General features: G+C 52.4%; 2 protein-coding genes and 1 pseudogene across 2 annotated transcripts; 2 read left to right on the top strand and 1 right to left on the bottom strand.

The window, feature by feature from the left end:
- The first annotated feature begins 256 nt into the window (after positions 1-256).
- On the top strand, positions 257-3,686 carry LOC105484209 (triosephosphate isomerase 1). Its single transcript, XM_011745647.3, has 7 exons — positions 257-519; positions 1,718-1,841; positions 1,960-2,044; positions 2,119-2,251; positions 2,552-2,637; positions 2,909-2,996; positions 3,125-3,686. The coding sequence occupies exons 1-7, from the start codon at positions 294-296 to the stop codon at positions 3,241-3,243; spliced, it is 861 nt and encodes a 286-aa protein (XP_011743949.1). The 5' UTR covers positions 257-293; the 3' UTR covers positions 3,244-3,686.
- An 80-nt stretch (positions 3,687-3,766) lies between these two features.
- Positions 3,767-6,069, bottom strand: LOC105484210 (splA/ryanodine receptor domain and SOCS box containing 2). The gene is given in 3 exon segments (XM_011745650.3): positions 3,767-4,093; positions 4,096-4,182; positions 5,075-6,069. Coding segments are annotated over 3 exon segments (789 nt in total). The 5' UTR covers positions 5,739-6,069; the 3' UTR covers positions 3,767-4,055.
- A 451-nt stretch (positions 6,070-6,520) lies between these two features.
- LOC105484250 (large ribosomal subunit protein eL13-like) lies at positions 6,521-20,277 on the top strand (annotated as a pseudogene).
- The last annotated feature ends 19 nt before the right edge of the window (positions 20,278-20,296 follow it).

The raw sequence follows: 20,296 nt of genomic DNA, 5'->3' as shown, positions 1-20,296 counted from the left end.
GGCCCTCTCTGCCACAGTAGTTGATTTGGGCTACGGCCAAGTTGCCAACAGCTAGCTCCGCTGAACCACTTCTGGCCCCGTGGGGTCAGCGGGGGTTCCCCTGAGCGCCGGAGCTCACAGGTCTCGCCTTGTCCCGAAAGCCCCGCAATCGAGGCGGAGGCGACCGAGCCCCCGACGCGCCTAGAACGTTGCCACAAGAAGGGGGAACGTCGGAACAGTGCAACACGGGGCGGCGGCCGAGGCGGCTGCAGGAGGGCGGGCGGGGGGCAGGGCTCCGGGGGACCGGGCGGGCCATGGCGGAGGACGGCGAGGAGGCGGAGTTCCACTTCGCGGCGCTCTATATAAGCGGGCAGTGGCCGCGGCTGCGCGCAGACACTGACCTTCAGCGTCTCGGCTCCATCGCCATGGCGCCTTCCAGGAAGTTCTTCGTTGGGGGGAACTGGAAGATGAACGGGCGGAAGCAGAATCTGGGGGAGCTCATCGGCACTCTGAACGCGGCCAAGGTGCCGGCAGACACCGGTAAGCCCTTGCCGAGGAGGGGCCGGGCCGGGGCCGGGGCGGGAGTGGCAGCGTCCTCTCCCGAGGCCTCGAGGCCGGTGTGCGCACGGACCTGATGATGCAGGGCTGTGGGACGAGGGCCGCTGGGGTCCGGGCAGGGGCCTCGCAGCTGCAGCCCCGTCGGTGCGTCGAGGGGGCAGGGCGGAGCACATGATGCCCCTTCGACCGTGGGGCAGGTAAGGACGTTTTGGGTCTTCTGGAGGAAGGTGGCCCCGGGGCGCGCACTGGGGCTGTGTCCGCCAGGCGACAGGTTAGGAGCGGAACCCGAGGCTCTGCAGGAGACCAGGGGAGGCTGACCGCAGACCCCGGGGTGGGGGAGGAGGCTGGGCCGCGTGGGCTTCCCGCTACCTGCCCCTTGGCCTCCCGCGCCGTGCGCCGCAGCACGTAGCCCCAGACTCCTCCCCTTCCTTGCTAGCGGCCGGGTCCCCGCGCCAAGCTGCTCGGGGTCCCTGAGCCTCCAGATCTGACCCCGTCCCTTGGGCAACCTGTGCGACTCCCGCCTTCCACTGAAGGGACCGAGCCGGTGCCAAATAGCCTGAGCGATTTGGGAGTGAGGAGCCATCCTACCGCCTTCCCCAACCTGGAAACGGCAAAGCGCAAGGCCTCTGAGTCAGTTAGCTCTACCACCCACGGGCAAAGGATGCTCTCCTCCATCCTCCTTCCTCCCTCCACCGAAATCGGAGAGTCACGGGCCTGATCCAAAGAGGCATCCCCTTCTCGTTCATTCCCCAGAGGCCCCAATACAAACCCCAGGAGTTGGCCTCTCTCCTTTTGCTACAGATCCTTGCCTTGCAAAGGGGAGATGAGGATGGGCTATTTTAGAAAGGAAGCAGAGTTGGCCCCTACAGAATGCTGAGTCTGTGAGGTGCCTATGCCCAGAATAGCTCGAGGAAATTGGAGCCACAGCTGTTAAAAGAGCAGAGGGCAAGGCGAGGGCCGTGGCCTCTCAGGGGTATCTGGAAGGCTCTTCGAGTTGAGTGCAGACCCAGCCTCGGCTGGAAAGTGGACAGAGGTCATCTTGCTGGGGTGAAAAGGGGAGGAGAGCAGAACCAAGAAGAAGAAGGGTGAGGGCTTTGGGGCTCCAGGGCTCCGGTTAGGAATTGTGGAGAATGAAGGCTTTCTTTAGTCTCATCCCCCTGTGGTACCATCTTGCCCTCAGAAGTGGTTTGTGCTCCCCCCACTGCCTATATCGACTTCGCCCGGCAGAAGCTAGATCCCAAGATTGCTGTGGCTGCACAGAACTGCTACAAAGTGACTAATGGGGCCTTTACTGGGGAGATCAGGTGAGATCGAGGTGGAGAGGGGTGTGTGGGACCCTTCCCTCACACTTCCCCTGTGGCTTTGAGGGGAAAGCCACAGGATGGGCTCCCTGCTGAACCTTGGCTTCATCTCTTCCTTTAGCCCTGGCATGATCAAAGACTGCGGAGCCACGTGGGTGGTCCTGGGGCACTCAGAGAGAAGACATGTCTTTGGGGAGTCAGATGAGGTTAGTAGCCAAGAGAGAAGAGAAGGGATGTCTTTTTCCAAGAAGGATGTCTCACCAAGTCTGTTTCTCAACAGCTGATTGGGCAGAAAGTGGCCCATGCTCTGGCTGAGGGACTCGGAGTAATCGCCTGTATTGGGGAGAAGCTAGATGAAAGGGAAGCTGGCATCACTGAGAAGGTTGTTTTCGAGCAGACAAAGGTCATCGCAGGTATCTCTGGAAAAAGGGACCTTTGAGCCTATCCAGGGCCACAGAGACTCAGAGGGTAGGGTCAGGCCCTGGAGCCTGTCTTGGTCCCCATGCTGATCCAGAAAAGGAAAAGGGGGAGGGGGAGTGAGAATCCTTGCTTGGGGCCTATCACTTCTCCAGCCCCCAAGGTAGATGCCACCTGGAAATCCCCCAGTGTCCACCAGGGGGCAGTAGGCCACCGTCCTTCATACTCCTGGAGACCCTTGCTGGAGAGTTCTTTCTTGTTCACCCTTCCCTCCATCTGTGATCTGTGCCCTGCAGATAATGTGAAAGACTGGAGCAAGGTTGTCCTGGCCTATGAGCCTGTGTGGGCCATTGGTACTGGCAAGACTGCAACGCCCCAACAGGTAACTGAGCCCAGGAGCCCTGCCCTCATCCCAGCCTGCCTCAGTAGGTTTGGACAGACACAGACCATCTTGGGCAACCCCTTATTTCAAAGAGACGGAGACCTTGGGCCCAGAGACAGTGACTTGTCCAAGGGCATCCAGTCCAGGGCCTGGCATGGATTGGAGCCCTGGTACTCTGACTCAGCCAGAAACCACACTAAGTGTCCACTGGTGCCAGTGATTCTTCCTCTTAGACAGAAACGGTCTTCCTTAGTCCAGCTTCTTGTTCTAGGCCCAGGAAGTACATGAGAAGCTCCGAGGATGGCTTAAGTCCAACGTCTCTGAAGCAGTGGCTCAGAGCACCCGTATCATTTATGGAGGTGAGTGGCTTTGGTTCCCGGCTGAGGGGGAGTGGGCTGAGGACTAGACTGAGCCCTCGGACATGGAGGTGGGGATGGGGTATACTCATCTCGTTCTTGACCAAGCCCTTGTTCTGCTCCCTTCCCAGGCTCTGTGACTGGGGCAACCTGCAAGGAGCTGGCCAGCCAGCCTGACGTGGATGGCTTCCTTGTGGGTGGTGCTTCCCTCAAGCCCGAATTCGTGGACATCATCAATGCCAAACAATGAGCCCCATCCACCTTCCCTACCCTTCCTGCCAAGCCAGGGACTAAGCAGCCCAGAAGCCCAGTCACTGCCCCTCCCCCGCACATGCTTCTGATGGTGTCGCCTGCTCCTTCCTGTGGCCTCATCCAAATTGTACCTTCCTTTACTATCTTCAGCCTGTAATGGTTGGGACCAGCCCAATCCCTTCTCCACTTTCTATAATGGTTGGAACTAAATGTCACCAAGGTGGCTTCTCCTCGGCTGAGAGGTGGAAGGGGTGGGATTTGCTCCTGGGTTCCCTAGGCCCTAGTGAGGGCAGGAGAGAAGCCATCCTCTCCCTTCTTACACAGTGAGGCCGAGATCCTCCCCTCCGAAGGCAGGAGTGCTGCCCGCTCCCATGGTGCCCATGCCTGTGTGCTGTGTACGTGAACCACCCACATGTGAGGGAATAAACACCTGGCACTAGGTCTTGTGGTCTGTCTGCCTTCACTGGACTTGCCCAGATAATCTTCCTTTTTGAGGCAGCTATATAAATGATCCTTTGTGCAAAAAAAAAAAAAAAACAAAAAACCCAAGAACAGGTTTCTATAATAGTACCTCTTACTGTTTTTACTAGAAAAAAACGTTTTGCGTAGCAAACTGTCATAGCCTTGAATGCCGGCTCCCTCTCTTCCTCTGAGTGGCTCTGGGGCTGTTGATTTCCTCAGAGCTTGGGTTGGGGTAGGGGCCCAGCCTCACCAGCTTTCAATAGCTGGTCTAGGCCAGCAGTGCCTCCCCACCTTCCCAAGGGGAGGGGTGGTGGCAAGGCCTCAGCACAGTCTGTGGTATCACAGGGCTCACTGGTAGAGCAGGCAGCGCTTCATGGCAGGGGGAAGGGCAGGGCATATACCTGGCCGAGCCAGGTATCCCCCAGGGTGTGGCGCACACACAGGTGGCTCAGGTGCAGAAGACAGTGTGGCTCCGCTGGGAGAGAGAAGGAGGGGAATGTGAGTATGGGTGCAGCCACCAGTCAGACGTCCTCAAACTACAGGGTCCTGCCCAGATGCCTTTCTGCTTTCCTGCTTTGAGTGTGCCCACCTTGGCTGAAAGGGGAATCTGAGATGCCCTGAAGTTCTGCCTCCCACTTAAGATTTCACACATCCCTAGTCAGAGCTGGGGTGAAGCGCTGGCTAAGGCCCTCTAAGTGACAGGCCAAGGTGGCTCTGACCTTGGTGGAGCTGGCCCAGGCTTTGACTCCAGAGGCTTGGGAGCTGGGGCTGAGGTGAGGACTCTACAGCTCACACAACTGCAGAGAGCAGCTCCAAGCCCTGGCCCCAGTCAGTTCCTAGGAAGGCTCCTCCCCTGCTGCCCCTCCCTAAGGCCCTGCCTCCTCCACTGCTCTCCTCCCTGGTGCCCAGGGCCCCAGTGTCTCCATGCTGAGGAAGGAAGTGGGTATGTGGCACAGAGACAGGTCAGAGCCCGGAGAATCCGGTACACACCCCGGGTACCTGGCTCTGCCTGTCCTCCTCCTTTTGGACCTGTACATCAAACCCAGTACCTAACCCTTTGCGCCTCTTGCTCCGGGGTTGATATCTCCTGAATTCTCTCATCCCTGGAGTGCCTCCCTCCATTCTGAAGGTTCACCATTTACTGGCCAAGAAAACTTGAGAAAGTTGCTTTCTCAAGCCTGTTTCACCTCTATTGCTGTTGGATTAAATACCAGCCGTAAAGACCCCTAGCCTTTCCCAGCACTGAACAGAGGCGAGAGGCAGGCTGGATGAAGGTGCATCCCCTCTGCTCTTGTCAGAAGAGTTTCCATCCCAAACCGCTGCCACCAGGGACAGAAAGTTCTCCCCACATCTGCCCCAGGCCTCACCTCTCCTTTCGCCCAGGTAGCGGATGCGGACCTGGCACTGGCCCCAGACAGCGCTTACTGCCGGATAGAGGGTCCTGCCCATCAGTCCGCGGAAGGCTGTCCCCAGGTAGGTGCTCCCAATAGCGTAGCCCAGAGTTCCCTCCTCCATGTCCAGAACCAACAGCAGCCTCTCTGGCACCTCCGGCTGCTCACCCTAAGTTCCCGCTGGATACTGGGGCGCTCCGGGCCCCTTGGTCTGATGGTACAGCTTCCCCCGCCCGATGTCCCAGCCCCACGACTCGCTGTTGCTGCCCAGCAGCGCCGCGTAGTGCTTAGTCGGCAGCGGGGCGCGGGCCGTGGCCACGCCCACCACGGCATACGGGCCCCTCTGCTCTAGGGTCCAGCTGATCTCCCAGGCGTGCAGGCCTCTTGAATAGCCCCTCTTACCCCGGACACCATCAGTGCTCTGGGACATGGGCCTCCGCTCAAAGTACAACCCTCCTTCCTTGACCTCGATGTTCTCTGAACAGTCTATGGGGTTCCAACCGTGGCGTCGTTGGGCCCCCCGTTCAGGAGGGTGTGCAGACAGCAGCTCTTCCAAGCCCTCGGGACAGGAGACGTCAGGGTACAGGGCCTGTGGGGTGGGGGTGCTGCTGCTGTCCCCCGCCAGGGCTGTCTCGCCCATGGAGGTGAGGAGCTATAAGGCTCCCCGAAAGAGGCTTGCTGGGGCGTTTCTCTTCTAAAAGTTGAGCTCCAGTTTGAGATTGGCCTGGAAGCGAGTTGGGAGAAAAGGGGTGGAGGAGCAGAATCCTGGCGGGGGGTCGTCACCCAGGCACCCCATCCTTTCACCCAAGTTTGCCAACTGGCCCGCTCCTCCCCCCTCGCTGCCCGAAAGCTCCCGGACCCCTCATCTGCCCTCGCCCCATCTGACCCAGGTCGCCCGAGACTCTCGCGAGTTCGCCCCCTTTGGGCCTCAGCAGGGACCATCCGCCTTACTCGCCCCGAGCCCTAGCCACTGCCCCCGAACCTCGGTTGGCTTCCCAGCCCAGGAAGTCGCCGGGCCTCTGCAAGAGCCGGGCGGAAAGAAGCCGAGGGGCGCAGGGCGCACACCGCGTGCCGCTTCCGCCCCCAGCACCTCCCTCGGGCGGTGCTCACTCCGCGGCCCCGCCCCGCTAGGGCCCTCCGGGGCGTTAACCCTCTCATCGCCGCCCCGGGTTGTGCAGCCCGAGGCCGCGCCCCTGTATGGCCTCGCCCCTTCGGGGGCAGTTACCTGTCTACCCGCCGCAGCCGCGGGGAGCATGCCCCGCCCCCTGGAGCCCACCCCGGGCGGTTAACCTCGGGTCTCCGCACCGGGCTGTGACCCTCCCCGAAGCCCCGCCCCCACGGCGAAGGCCCGGGGCGATTAACCCTTCTCTCCCTGCGGCAGAGTCCGCACCCGGTCAGGCCCAGCTCAGAATTAACGCTTTGATGGCATCACCGCCTTGGGAATCCCTGGGGATGGTGTTCACCGTCAAGACCTTTGAACCGCCTGAGCAACTAACTCCTGCAACCTTGAGGATAAGGAGCATGGGGTGAAGGAGGGGCTTCATTGTGCTGACTCCCATTTCTATTTCCCTGTGATTCTGGGTCACTGTTTCTGGGTTGGTCCCTTTCTGCCCCGGGTTTTGAGTCAGCCTGTGCCACCTCTGAGGCTGTGAAATCTGCTTCAGGCTCTGGGCTGTACGCATCATAGTTTTCCCTGCTGGTCCAGTCTTCATACTGGATGCCAATCCATTACTGAGCCGTTGATCTCATTTGGTAGAGTGTCCTGGCTGAGACTTGGAGTTTGAGTGAAGCTATGCCACTAGTTAACTGTGTGATCTCGGGGAAGTTGCCAGATTTCTTTTCTTTTTTTTTTTTTTTTTTGAGACAGGGTCTTGCTGTCACCCAGGCTGGAGTGCAGTGGCGCCATCACAGCCCACTGCAGCCTTGACCTCCTGGGCTCAAGTGATCCTCCTACCCCAGCCTCCCAAGTAGTTGGGACTACAAGCATGTGCTCCCATGCCCAGCTAATTTTTTAAAAATTATTTTTGGCCGGACGCGGTGGCTCAAGCCTGTAATCCCAGCACTTTGGGAGGCCGAGACGGGCGGATCACAAGGTCAGGAGATCGAGACCATCCTGGCTAACACGGTGAAACCCCGTCTCTACTAAAAAATACAAAAAACTAGCCGGGCGAGGTGGCGGGCGCCTGTAGTCCCAACTACTCGGGAGGCTGAGGCAGGAGAATGGCGTGAACCCGGGAGGCGGAGGCTGCAGTGAGCTGAGATCCGGCCACTGCACTCCAGCCTGGGTGACAGAGCAAGACTCCGTCTCAAAAAAAAAAAAAAAAAAAAAAAAAAAAAAAAATTATTTTTATGGCCGGGCGCGGTGGCTCAAGCCTGTAATCCCAGCACTTTGGGAGGCCGAGACGGGCGGATCACGAGGTCAGGAGATCGAGAGACCATCCCGGCTAACACGGTGAAACCCCGTCTCTACTAAAAAATACAAAAAAATACTAGCCGGGCGAGGTGGCGGGCGCCTGTAGTCCCAGCTACTCGGGAGGCTGAGGCAGGAGAATGGCGTAAACCCGGGAGGCGGAGCTTGCAGTGAGCTGAGATCCGGCCACTGCACTCCAGCCTGGGTGACAGAGCAAGACTCCGTCTCAAAAAAAAAAAAAAAAAAAAAAAAAAAAAAAATTTTATTTTTATTTTTTTGAGATGGAGTCTTGCTCTTATTGCCCAGGCTGGAGGGCAGTGGCACGATCTCGGCTCACTGCAACCTCCATCTCCCAAGTTCAAGCGATTCTCCTGCCTCAGCCTCCTGAGTATCTGGGATTACAGGCACCCACCACTATGCCTGGCTATTTTTTGTATTTTTAGTAGAGACAGGGTTTTGCCATGTTGGCCAGGCTGGTCTCGAACTCCTGACTTTGTGATCTGCCTGCCTCGGCCTCCCAAAGTGCTGAGATTACAGGGGTGAGCCACCACTTCCAGCCAAAAAAAAATTTTTTTAGAGACAGGGTCTCCCAAAGTGCTGGGATTTCAGGCATGAGCCACTATGCCCAGCCCCAGATTTCTATAGTTTTCTGTTATGTAAAATGGGAGCAATGATGGTAGTTACCTCACAGGGTTGTTATGCAGTTGAAATAATTCAGGTAAAACATGTAGCACAGAGCTGGGTACATGGTATGCACTCAACAAGCGTAGATGTCAATATGCTTACAGAGTGTGGACACTAATAAGGAGGCAATATAATATAATGGCAAACATGGTAACTGTGGAACCAGACTCCCCATTCATGAATACCTGAAGGCCACTGTGTGTATGATCTTGGACAAATTACTGAACCTCCCTGTGCCTGTTTCTTCCTCTGTAAGACAGAGATCACATTAGTATCTATTACATGGGGTTGGTAGTGAGGATCCAATGAGGTTATAGATGTAACACATTTGGAACAGTTTCTGGTTCGCATTTAATGATTTGTGCTAAGCACTGGAGATTAAGCAGTGAATCCTTAAGGAGGTTACAAAGACTTTTATAAAACAATGTATCATGTATTAATAGTAAATAAAATTATGGAGATATAAAGAAAGTACTATAGAAGTAAAAAGAATAGGACTTCTATCTGGGGTTCAAGCAGTTAGGAAAGCAACATGTTCTAGAAGAGGATCACACCTGGGCTGAATCTTTTCATGTCCTAGAAGGGGTTCACACCTTCACACAGGGCTGAATCTTTTTTTTTTTTTTTTTTTGAGATGGAGTCTTGCTCTGATGCCCAGGCTGGAGTTCAGTGGCATGATCTCGGCTCACCTCCGCCTCCTGGGTTCAAGTGATTCTCCTGCCTCAGCCTCCCAAGTAGCTGGGACTACAGGTGTATGCCACCATGCCCGGCTAATTTTTGTATTTTTAGTAGAGATGGGGTTTCACTATGTTGGCCAGGCTGGTCTCGAACTCCTGACCTCGTGATCTGCCCGCCTCGGCCTCCCAAAGTGCTGGGATTACAGGCGTGAGCCACCGCGCCTGGCCTGGGCTGAATCTAAAAGGATGACTAGGCATTGGCCTGAGACCAGCCACTTCTCTGCAGTATGGAGGTTGGGTTAGGGTTGCAGCATGTAGAAGACATTCCAGACAGAGGAGTCCGCATGAAAAAAGCAAGAATCAGCAGGTGGGTTTGGGGAAGTACGGTATCTTCAAGGTTTCTACAGCCAGGAAGGAAGCAAGAGAAGGGCCAGAGAAGTAGACAGCAAGTCACAGAGGCCTTCTAGGCTGAATTAAGGAATGTAAATGTTTTCTCATAGGACAGGCCAGTGATGGGGAGCCACCGTAGGATAGAAGCAGGAGAGGAACGTGGTCAGATAGGCATTTGATTTATTTATATATTTTGAGCCAGGGTCTCACTTTGTCACCCAGGCTGGAGTGGAGTAGCATGATCACAACTCATGGCAGCCACAACCTCCTGAGCGCCGGTGATCCTCCCACTTCAGCCTCCTGCGTAGCTGGGACGACAGGTGCATAAATACCATGCCGAGCTAATTTATTTTTATTTTTTAAATTTATAAATTATTGGCCGGGCGCGGTGGCTCAAGCCTGTAATCCCAGCACTTTGGGAGGCCGAGGTGGGTGGATCACGAGGTCAGGAGATCGAGACCATCCTGGCTAACATGGTGAAACCCCATCTCTACTAAAAATACAAAAAATTAGCCGGGCATGGTGGCGGGCGCCTGTAGTCCCAGCTACACGGTAGGCTGAGGCAGGAGAATGGCGTGAACCCGGGGGGCGGAGCTTGCAGTGAACCGAGATCGCGCCACTGCACTCCAGCCTGGGCAACAGAGTAAGACTCCGTCTGAAAAAAAAAAAAAAGGCCGGGCGCGGTGGCTCAAGCCTGTAATCCCAGCACTTTGGGAGGCCGAGGTGGGTGGATCACGAGGTCAGGAGATCGAGACCATCCTGGCTAACATGGTGAAACCCCATCTCTACTAAAAATACAAAAAATTAGCCGGGCATGGTGGCGGGCGCCTGTAGTCCCAGCTACACGGTAGGCTGAGGCAGGAGAATGGCGTGAACCCGGGGGGCGGAGCTTGCAGTGAACCGAGATCGCGCCACTGCACTCCAGCCTGGGCAACAGAGCAAGACTCCGTCTGAAAAAAAAAAAAAAGGCCGGGCGCGGTGGCTCAAGCCTGTAATCCCAGCACTTTGGGAGGCCGAGGTGGGTGGATCACGAGGTCAGGAGATCAAGACCATCCTGGCTAACATGGTGAAACCCCATCTCTACTAAAAATACAAAAAATTAGCCGGGCATGGTGGCGGGCGCCTGTAGTCTCAGCTACACGGTAGGCTGAGGCAGGAGAATGGCGTGAACCCGGGGGGCGGAGCTTGCAGTGAACCGAGATCGCGCCACTGCACTCCAGCCTGGGCAACAGAGCAAGACTCCGTCTGAAAAAAAAAAAAAAGGCCGGGCGCGGTGGCTCAAGCCTGTAATCCCAGCACTTTGGGAGGCCGAGGTGGGTGGATCACGAGGTCAGGATATCGAGACCATCCTGGCTAACACGTGAAACCCCGTCTCTACTAAAAAAATACAAAAATTAGCCGGGAGCGGTGGCGGGCGCCTGTAGTCCCAGCTACTCGGGAGGCTGAGGCAGGAGAATGGCGTGAACCCGGGAGGTGGAGCTTGCAGTGAGCTGAGATCCGGCCACTGCACTCCAGCCTGGGGGACAGAGCGAGACTCCGTCTCAAAAAAAAAAAAAAAAAAAAAAAAAAATTATAAATTATTATTTTTTAATTTTTAAAATAGAGACAGAGTCTCATTGTGTTGCCCAGGCTGGTCTCGAACTCCTGGGTCAAGTGATCCTCCTGCCTCAGCGTCCCAAAGTACTGGGATTACAGGCGTGAGCCACTGTGCCTGGCCAGATCTGCATTTTAGAAAAACCACCCTGGCAGCAATGTAGAGGAGGCTTCAAAGGAAACAGGACTGGAAGCTGGCCGGGCAAGGTGGCTCACGCCTGTAATCCCAGCATTTTGGGAGGCCAAGACGGGCGAATCACCTGAGGTTGGGAGTTCAAGACCAGCCTGGCCAACATGGAGAAACCCGATCTCTACTAAAAATACAAAATTAGCCAGACGTGGTGGAACATGCCTGTAATCCCAGCTACTCAGGAGGCTGAGGCAGGAGAATTGCTTGAACCTGGGAGGCGCAGGTTGCAGTGAGCTGAGATCGTGCCATTGCACTCCAGCCTGGGCAACAAGAGTGAAACTCTATCTAAAAAATTAAAAAAAAAAAAGAAAAAAATAGGACTGGAAGCAAAGACACCATTTCCAGCAGACCAGGTGACAAGTGTCAAGAGCCTGAAATAGGACAGTAGAAATAAGGATGAAAATAATTCAAGAAACACTGATAAAATGGCAAGATTTGGTGACTGATTAGATGTGAAGTTGAGACTGGACATAGTGGCTCACACCTGTAATCCCAGCACTTTGGGAGGCCGGGGCAGGCAGATCATCTGAGGTTGGGAGCTCAAGACCAGCCTGGCCAACATGGTGAAACCTTGTCTCTACTAAAAATACAAAAATTAGCTGTGTGTGGTGGTGGGCACCTGTAATCCCAGCTACTTTGGAGGGTGAAGCAGGAGAATTGCTTGAACCAGGGAGGTGGAGGCTGCAGTGAGCCGAGATGGCACTACTGCACTTCAACTGGGGCAACAGAGCGAGACTCCACCTCAAAAAAAAAAAGAGAGAGAGAAAGAAAGGGAAGTTTCTAGCCTGGAAAAATTGATTGGAAGGTGTTGCCACCAATCCAGATGAAGATGACAGAAAGAGGAGTAATTGAGGGCAGGGGCAGGAGGGTGAGAGAGGGAGATGGTGAGTTCAGTTTAGGATATGTTTTTGAGATGTCTGAGCCACACGCAAATGAAACCATCCAGAACACACAAAAAAATGGCAGGTCTGGAGGCAGAATGAGAGGCCTGGGCTGGAGACAGGGATTTGGGAGGTGTGTCAGCCTTTAGTCAGGAGTTGAACTATGAGAATGAGTGAGTGAAATATGGGCGAGGGGACAAAGAAAGAGAGTGCAGAGTAAAAGAAGGGTCAAGGAGAACAGAATAAGGTAGAAAATTCAGTTTTGATTACTTACAAGATTGTTTTGGTCAGAGGTCACTGGCAACCTTGGTGAGAGACAGCACATGTAGGGACTGGGAGGTGGGACTCCAGGCTGAAGGGGCTGGACTGTCACAAGCTTTACATTTTAAAGGAATAGAAAATGAGGAGAAGTAAATTACAATTATATCACATAGTTAAAGTTACCCTTGAAAATACCTTAGTAGGCTGAGTACAGTGGCTCATTCCTGTAATCCCACCACTTTCAGAGGCTGAAGCAGGAGCTTGAGCCCAGGAGTTTGAGACCAGCCTGGACAACACAGTGAGACCCCATCTCTACCAAATAATAATAATAATAATAATAATAATGATAAAATAGGCTGGACGCGGTGGCTCATGCCTGTAATCCCAGCACTTTGGGAGGCCAAAGTCAGTAGTTCAAGACCAGCCTGGCCAACATGGTGAAATCTTGTCTCTACTAAATATACGAAAAAAATTAGCCAGGCATGATGGCTTGCACCTGTAATCCCTCAGCAGAACTGTTTGAACCCAGGAGACAGAGGTTGTAGTGAGCCAAAATGGCACCACTGCACTCCAACCTGGGCGACAGAGTGATATTGATACTCCATCTCAAAAAACAAAACAAAAATAAAATAAAATAGGCCGGGCGTGGTGGCTCACACCTATAATCTCAGCACTTTGGGAGGCTAAGGCGGGCAGATCACGAGGTCAGGAGATCGAGACCATCCTGGCCAACATGGTGAAACCCCACCTCTACTAAAAATACAAAAATTAGCTGGGCATGGTGGCGTGTGCCTGTAATCCCAGCTACTCAGGAGACTGAGGCAGGAGAACCCACAAGTAGGAGGTTGCAGTGAGCCGAGATCCCGCCACTACACTCCAGCCTGGCGACAGAGCAAGACTCTGCCTCAAAAAAGTAAAATAAAATAAAATAAAATAAAATAAAATAAAATAAAATAAAATAATTGAGGACCACGAGAACTAGGGAAAAAAAGAAAAAAGAAAGGCCGAGGCAGGCGGATCACCTGAGGTCGGGAGTTTGAGACCAGACTGAGAAACCCCGTCTCTACTAAAAATACAAAAATTAGCTGGGTGTGGTGGCACATGCCTGTAATCCCAGCTACTCAGGAGGCTGAGGAGGAGAATCGCTTGAACCTGGGAGGTGGAGGTTGCAGTGGAGCTGAGATTGCACCAGTGCACTCCAGCCTGGACAAACAAGAGCGAAACTCCATCTCAAAAAAAAAAAAAAAAAGAAAGAAAGAAAGAAAAAGAAAATCCCTTAGTTACTGCATCTATTAGGTACAGCATATATTTGTGTAAAAATCACTATGTGGCAGTATATATATATAATGATGTACACAATAATATTTTATAATGTTTTGAAGAGGAAGAAGGAAGCATACTAAGAAGTAACTCAGGAATGGAAAACCAAATATCATATGTTCTCATAAGTGGGAGCTAAGCCATGAGAATACAGAGGCATAAGAATGACACAATAGACTTTGGGGACTCGGGGGAAAGGGTGGGAAGAGGTGGAGGTATAAAAGACTATAAATAGGGTTCAGTGTATACTGCTTGGGTGATGGGTGCACCCAAATCTCACAAATCACCACTAAATAACTGACTCATGTAACCAAACACCACCTGTTCCCCAATAACCTATGAAAATAAAATAATAATAAAAAGAAGAAGAAAGCATACTAAAATAAAGATATGAACCTGAAACTTGTCATCCACCTGGATATACTTGCCAGTATGTGACATCAGTAATAACATCATGACTGTAAGACCAGGCACAGTGGCTCACACCTGTAATCCCAGCACTTTGGGAGGCCAAGGTGGGCCGACTGATTTGAGATCAGAGGTTGAAGACCAGCCTGGGCAGCATGATAAAACCCCGCCTATACAGAAAATACAAAACCTTAGCCAGGCTTTGGTGGCTGGCGCCTGCCATCTCAGCTAGTCAAGAGGCTGAGGCACGAGAATCCCTTGAGTCCAGGAAGTGGAGGTTACGGTGAGCCAAGATCATGCCACTGCACTCCAGCCTGGGTGACAGAGCGAGACCCTGTCTCAAAAAATAAATGACTTCATGACTGTGGATGGCAGCCTATGATGAATATTAGTGAAGTACCTGTGTGATAACCAAGGCCTGGGGACAGAGAGCGGTGCCTGCTCCATGACTAGCTCTAGCTCAGCTTGAGAATTTAATCACTCCTGTGCTGCTGCTGCCGCTGGTTGTTTAAAACATAATTGTTGGCCGGGCACAGTGGCTCACGCCTGGAATACCAGCAGTTTGGGAGGCTGAGGCAGGCAGATCATCTGAGATAAGGAGTTCGAGGCCAGCCTGGCCAACATGGTGAAACCCCATCTCTACTAAAAAAAAAAACAAATAAATTAGCCAGGCCTAGTGGCGCGTGCCTGTAGTCCCAGCTTCTCAGGAAGCTGAGGCAGGAGAACCGCTTGAATCCAGGAGGCGGAGGTTGCAGTGAGCCGAGATTGCGCCACTGCACTCCAGCCTGGGCGACAGAGCAAGACTTTGTCTCAAAAAAAAAAAAAAGGTTGTTTAAAACAATTTATCAGTTGATGCCACTGAATCTTGAGCTAGTCAAACATTTGTTGCTAAAAGGTAAAAACTTTCATATTGCTACAAATGATTTAAAATTTTTACTTAAAAATTAAAAAATAAAAATTGGCCGGGCATGGTGGCTCACGCCTGTAATCCCAGCACTTTGGGAGGCCCAGGTGGGCAGATCATGAGGTCAGGCGATCGAGACAATCCTGGCTAACATGGTGAAACCCCGTCTCTACTAAAAATACAAAAAATCAGCCAGGTCTGGTGACGGGCGCCTGTAGTCCCAGCTACTCGGGAGGCTGAGGCAGGAGAATGGTGGGAGCCCGGGAGGCGGAGCTTGCAGTGAGTCAAGATTGTGCCACTGCACTCCAGCCTGGGTGACAGAGCGAGACTCCCTCTCAAAAAAAAAAAAAAAAAAAAATTATAGATGAGGTCTTGCTATTTTGCCCAGGCTAAACTCAAATTCCTGGGTTCAAGTAATCACTCCACCTCAGCCTCCCAAGTAGCTAAGACTACAGGCATGTGCCACAATGTCTTTTTACTTATTTTATTCTTCTGTCAAGACAGGGTCTCACTGTACTCCAGGCTGGAGTGCAGTGGCACGATCATGACTTACTGCAACCTCACCCCAGGCTCAGATGATCCTCCCACCCTAGCCTCCCAAGTAGCTAGGACTACAGGCACGTGCCACCAGGCTTGGCTAATATTTAATTTTTTGTAGAGACGGGGTGGGGGTCTCTCTATGTTGCCCAGGTACTCCTGTACTCAAGCAATTCTCCTGCCTCGTCCTCCCAAAGGGCTGGGATTACAGGCATGAGCCACTATGCCTGGCTGTTTTTACTTTTTAAAATTTTACATATATTTTTGAGACAAGGTCTGGCTCTGTTGCTCAGGCTGGAGTGCAGTGGCACGATCTCGGCTCACTGCAACCTCTGCCTTCTGGGTTCAAGCAATTCTCCCGTCTCAGCCTCTGGAGTAGCTGGGACAACAGGCGCCCGCCACCATGCCTGGATAATTTTTTTTTTTTTTTTTTTGAGAAGGAGTCTGGCTCTGTCGCCCAGGCTGGAGTGCAGTGGCACGGTGAAACCCCGTCTCTACTAAAAAATACAAAAAAAAAAAAAAAAAACTAGCCGGGCAAGGTGGCAGGCGCCTGTAGTCCCAGCTACTCGGGAGGCTGAGGCAGGAGAATGGCGTAAACCCGGGAGGCGGAGCTTGCAGTGAGCTGGATAATTTTTTTGAATGTTTTTGTAAAGACAGGGTTTCACCATGTTGCCCAGGTTGGTCTCGAACTCCTGGGCTCAAGCAATCCACCCACCCTGGCCTCGCAAAGTAGCGGGATTACAGGCGTGAGCCACTGCGATCAGTCCTTTAAAAAAATAATGTGGCCGGGCGCGGTGGCTCAAGCCTGTAATCCCAGCACTTTGGGAGGCCGAGACGGGCGGATCACGAGGTCAGGAGATCGAGACCATCCTGGCTAACACGGTGAAACCCCGTCTCTACTTAAAAAAAATACAAAAAACTAGCCGGGCGAGGTGGCGGACGCCTGTAGTCCCAGCTACTCGGGAGGCTGAGGCAGGAGAATTGCATGAACCTGGGGGGCGGAGCTTGCAGTGAGCAGAGATCAGGCCACTGCACTCCAGCCTGGGTGACAGAGCGAGACTCCATCTCAAAAAAAAAAAAAAAAAGTGCCCCCCTCAACTGCCGTTTTTACTTTTTTATTGAGATGTAACATATATAAAGTACACTAATCTTAAATTGCCCAGTGAACTTTTCCATTCATATACACTTGGGTGACAACCACCAAAGAGATCAAGATAAAGAATCCAGCTGGTTGGGAGCGGTGGCTCACACCTGTAATCCCAGTACTTTGGGAGGCTAAGGCAGAGGATCACTTCAGCTCAGGAGTTCCGAGATGAGCCTAGGCAACATAGGGAGACCTCGTCTCTACTAAAAATTCAAAAAAGTTAGCTGGGTGTGGTGGTGCATGCCTCTCGTCCCAGTTACTTTGGGGGGCTGAGGTCGGAGAACTGCTTGAGGCTGCAGTGAGTCCTGACCATGTCACTGCACTCCAGGCTGAGTGACAGAGCTGGATGCTGTCTTAAAAAAAACAAAAACAAAAACACGAAAAAAGAATTCAGCATCTGTCTTGCTCTTTCCCTGATGATACATCCCCAAGGGTAGCTCCTATTAGACCCCCATCAGTATAGATTAGCATTGTCTGTTCTTCAATTTCCTTTTTTTTTTTTTTTTTTTTTTTGAGACGGAGTCTCGCTCTGTCACCCAGGCTGGAGTGCAGTGGCCGGATCTCAGCTCACTGCAAGCTCCGCCTCCCGGGTTCACGCCATTCTCCGGCCTCAGCCTCCCGAGTAGCTGGGACTACAGGCGCCCGCCACCTCGCCCGGCTAGTTTTTTTTGTATTTCTTAATAGAGACGGGGTTTCACCGTGTTAGCCAGGATGGTCTCGATCTCCTGACATCGTGATCCGCCCGTCTCGGCCTCCCAAAGTGCTGGGATTACAGGCTTGAGCCACCGCGCCCGGCCTGTTCTTCAATTTCATATAAATGAAATCAGAATGTCAAATGCAGTGGCACTTGCCTCTAGGCACAGCTATTTGGAAGGCTGAGATGTGAAGACTGCTTGAGCTCAGGAGTTCCACTGCACTCCAGCCTGGGTTACAGAGGGAGACCTTGTCTCTAAAAGAAAGGAAAAAAGAAAGAAAAAGAAAACATATAGTATGTACTCTTTTGTGTCTTTCCAACATTGTATCTGTAAGTCATCCATGGTCTTGCATGAAATAGCTCATAATTTTCATTGTCATATAGTATTCTGTCATCTAAATATACCACAATTTATCTATTCTACTGTTGATGGATTTTTTTTTTTTTTTTGACAGTCTTGCTCTGTCGCCCAGACTGGAATGCAGTAGGGCGATCTTGGCTCACTGTAACCTCCACCTCCCAGGTTCAAGCGATTCTCGTGCTTCAACCTCCTAAGTAGCTGGGACTTCAGGCGTGTACTACCACGCCTGGATTTTTGTATTTTTATTAGAGATGGCGTTTTCACCATGTTGGCCAGGCTGGTCTCGAACTCCTGACCTCAAGTGATCCGCCCACTTCAGCCTCCCAAAGTCCTGGGATTACAGGTGTGAGCCACTGCACTGGGCCTGTTAATGGATATTTAAGTTGTTTCCAGTTTTCCACTATTATAAAGTTGCCATGTGCATTACTGTACAAGTCTGTTAACAAAAGACCCTGAGGCCTGCAGAAGAAAAACAAAGAAGAGCTGTATTTTTTGGAAAAAAAAAAAAAATGCAAATTGGGGAACGCTGCTGGTTTGCACACTGTTCACTGGAATAAAATCTCTTTCCTCCAAATTCCTTTACAGCATGTGATCCCAGTACTTTGGGAGGCTGAGATGGGAGGATCACTTGAGGCCAGGAGTTGGAGACTAGCCTAGGTAGTATATTGAGACCTCCTTAGCAAATAATTTTTTTTTTTTCTGTTGCCCAGGCTGGAGTGCAATGGCGCGATCTCGGCTTGCTGCAACCTCTGCCTCCCTGGTTCAAGCGATTCTCCTGCCTCAGCCTCCCGAGTAGCTGGGATTACAGGCATACACCACCATGCCCAGCTAATTTTGTATTTTTAGTACAGACAGGGTTTCTCCATGTTGGTCAGACTGGTCTCGAACTCCTGACCTCAGGTGATTCGCCTGCCTTGGCCTCCCAAAGTACTGGGATTACAGGAGTGAGCCACCTGGCCCGGCCAATAAAAAAAATTTTAATTAGTTGGGTGTGATGGTGCACACCTGTAGTCCTAGCTACTCAGAATGCCGAGGTGGGAGGATTGCTTGAGCCCAGAAGTTCAAGGCTGCAGAGGCTGCAAATGTGCCACTGTACTCCAGACTGGGTAACAGAGTAAGACCCTGTCTTTTAAAACAAATAAACTAATATAACAAAATTCCTTTTCAGAGAACTTTTTTCACAGTTCTTTGGTGGACCTAGGCATGCATTTTTCTTGGGTGCAAACATAGGTGCAGAATTGCTGGGTAATAAGGGATTACAACATATAGATTTAATCACATGCAATTTTCTGATTTCTTTCCATAGGAACATTTTATTCAGAAATTAAATCATTCAGAGTTCCAGCACTGTCTGGGGCTATCAGGCTCTGTCCACCTCCATAGGCCTAGCACTGTCACCAACGGAGCCATGGAGGGACATCGGCCCAAGCTGGGGCATCTTCATCATCGAAGAAGGCCTCTGGCCAGACCAGGCTCTGTGGGTGCGACCAGGCTGGAGGACTAGGGCGGTGGCAGTGGCCACGTGAGTGCACATGGCTGTGGGTGGTCCCTCACTTGCTCCCCTCCTCTCTTTTGCTACCCGTGGGCCATAGGCAAGCAGGGCACCCAGCCAGAATGGCATGATCCTGAAGCCCAACTTTCACAAGGACTGGCAGTGGCGCAGCTAACCCACGGGGCAAATCTGCAGAAGCAAGGCGGCCAGCAAAAGCAGGCTGCATGGCCCACTCATATGGGCCCATTCACCCGTGGTAAGGTGCCCCACGCTGAGGCATCACTACAAAGCACCAGCTGGCAGGGGCCTCAGCTTGGAGGAGTAAAGGGTGGCTGGCATTCACAAGAAGGTGGCCCAGACCATTGGCATCTCTGAGACACAAGAAGGAGGAACAAGTCCACCGAGGCCCTGCAGGCCAATGTGCAGAAGCTGAAGGAGTACTGCTCCTCGCTCATCATCTTCCCCAGGAAGCCCTTGGCCCCCAAGAAGGGAGACAATTCTGCTGCAGAACTCAAACTGGATACTCAGCTGACAGGACCAGAAATGCCCATCGGCAATGTCTACAAGAAGGAGAAAGCCAGAGTCATCACTGACTAGGGGGAAAACTTCAAGGCCTTGTTAGTCTCTGTATGGCCCATGCAAATGCCCAGCTCTTCGGCATACAGGCACAAAGAGCCAAGGAAGCTGTAGAACAGGATGTTTAAAAAAAAAAAAAAAATAGGAGAGCCGGGTGTGGTGGCTCACGCCTGTAATCCCAGCACTTTGTGAGGCCGAGGCGGGCGGATCACAAGGTCAGGAGATCGAGACCATCCTGGCTAACCCGGTGAAACCCCGTCTCTACTAAAACTACAAAAAAAAAAAATACAAAAAAAAAAAAAAATTAGCCGTGTGTGGTGGCACGCACCTGTAGTCCCAGCTGCTCGGGAGGCTGAGGCAGGAGAATGGCATGAACCCGGGAGGCAGAGCTTGCAATGAGATGAGATTGCGCTACTGCACTCCAGCCTGAGCAACAAGACTCCATCTCAATAAATAAATAAATAAAAATAGGAGGAGGCTCAAGCTGCTGTGTCAGCTCCACGCTGGGTCTCTCGGTCCCTCAGCCATGAGAAGGATGCTCCCCAGACTTGCTCCCTCCCCTGCGTCCCTGCGACCATGACCTGTGGTCGGAAGATGAACTGTTGTGCATCAGATGCCTCTGAGACATACAACTGGAGATGTGAGGTAAGAAATTGAATGTAAAGACTGGAAGCTC

The sequence above is a fragment of the Macaca nemestrina genome, chromosome 10 (genome assembly GCF_043159975.1).
Source record: "Macaca nemestrina isolate mMacNem1 chromosome 10, mMacNem.hap1, whole genome shotgun sequence".
NCBI lineage: Eukaryota > Metazoa > Chordata > Mammalia > Primates > Cercopithecidae > Macaca > Macaca nemestrina.
This window is presented reverse-complemented; position numbering and strand designations above follow the sequence as displayed.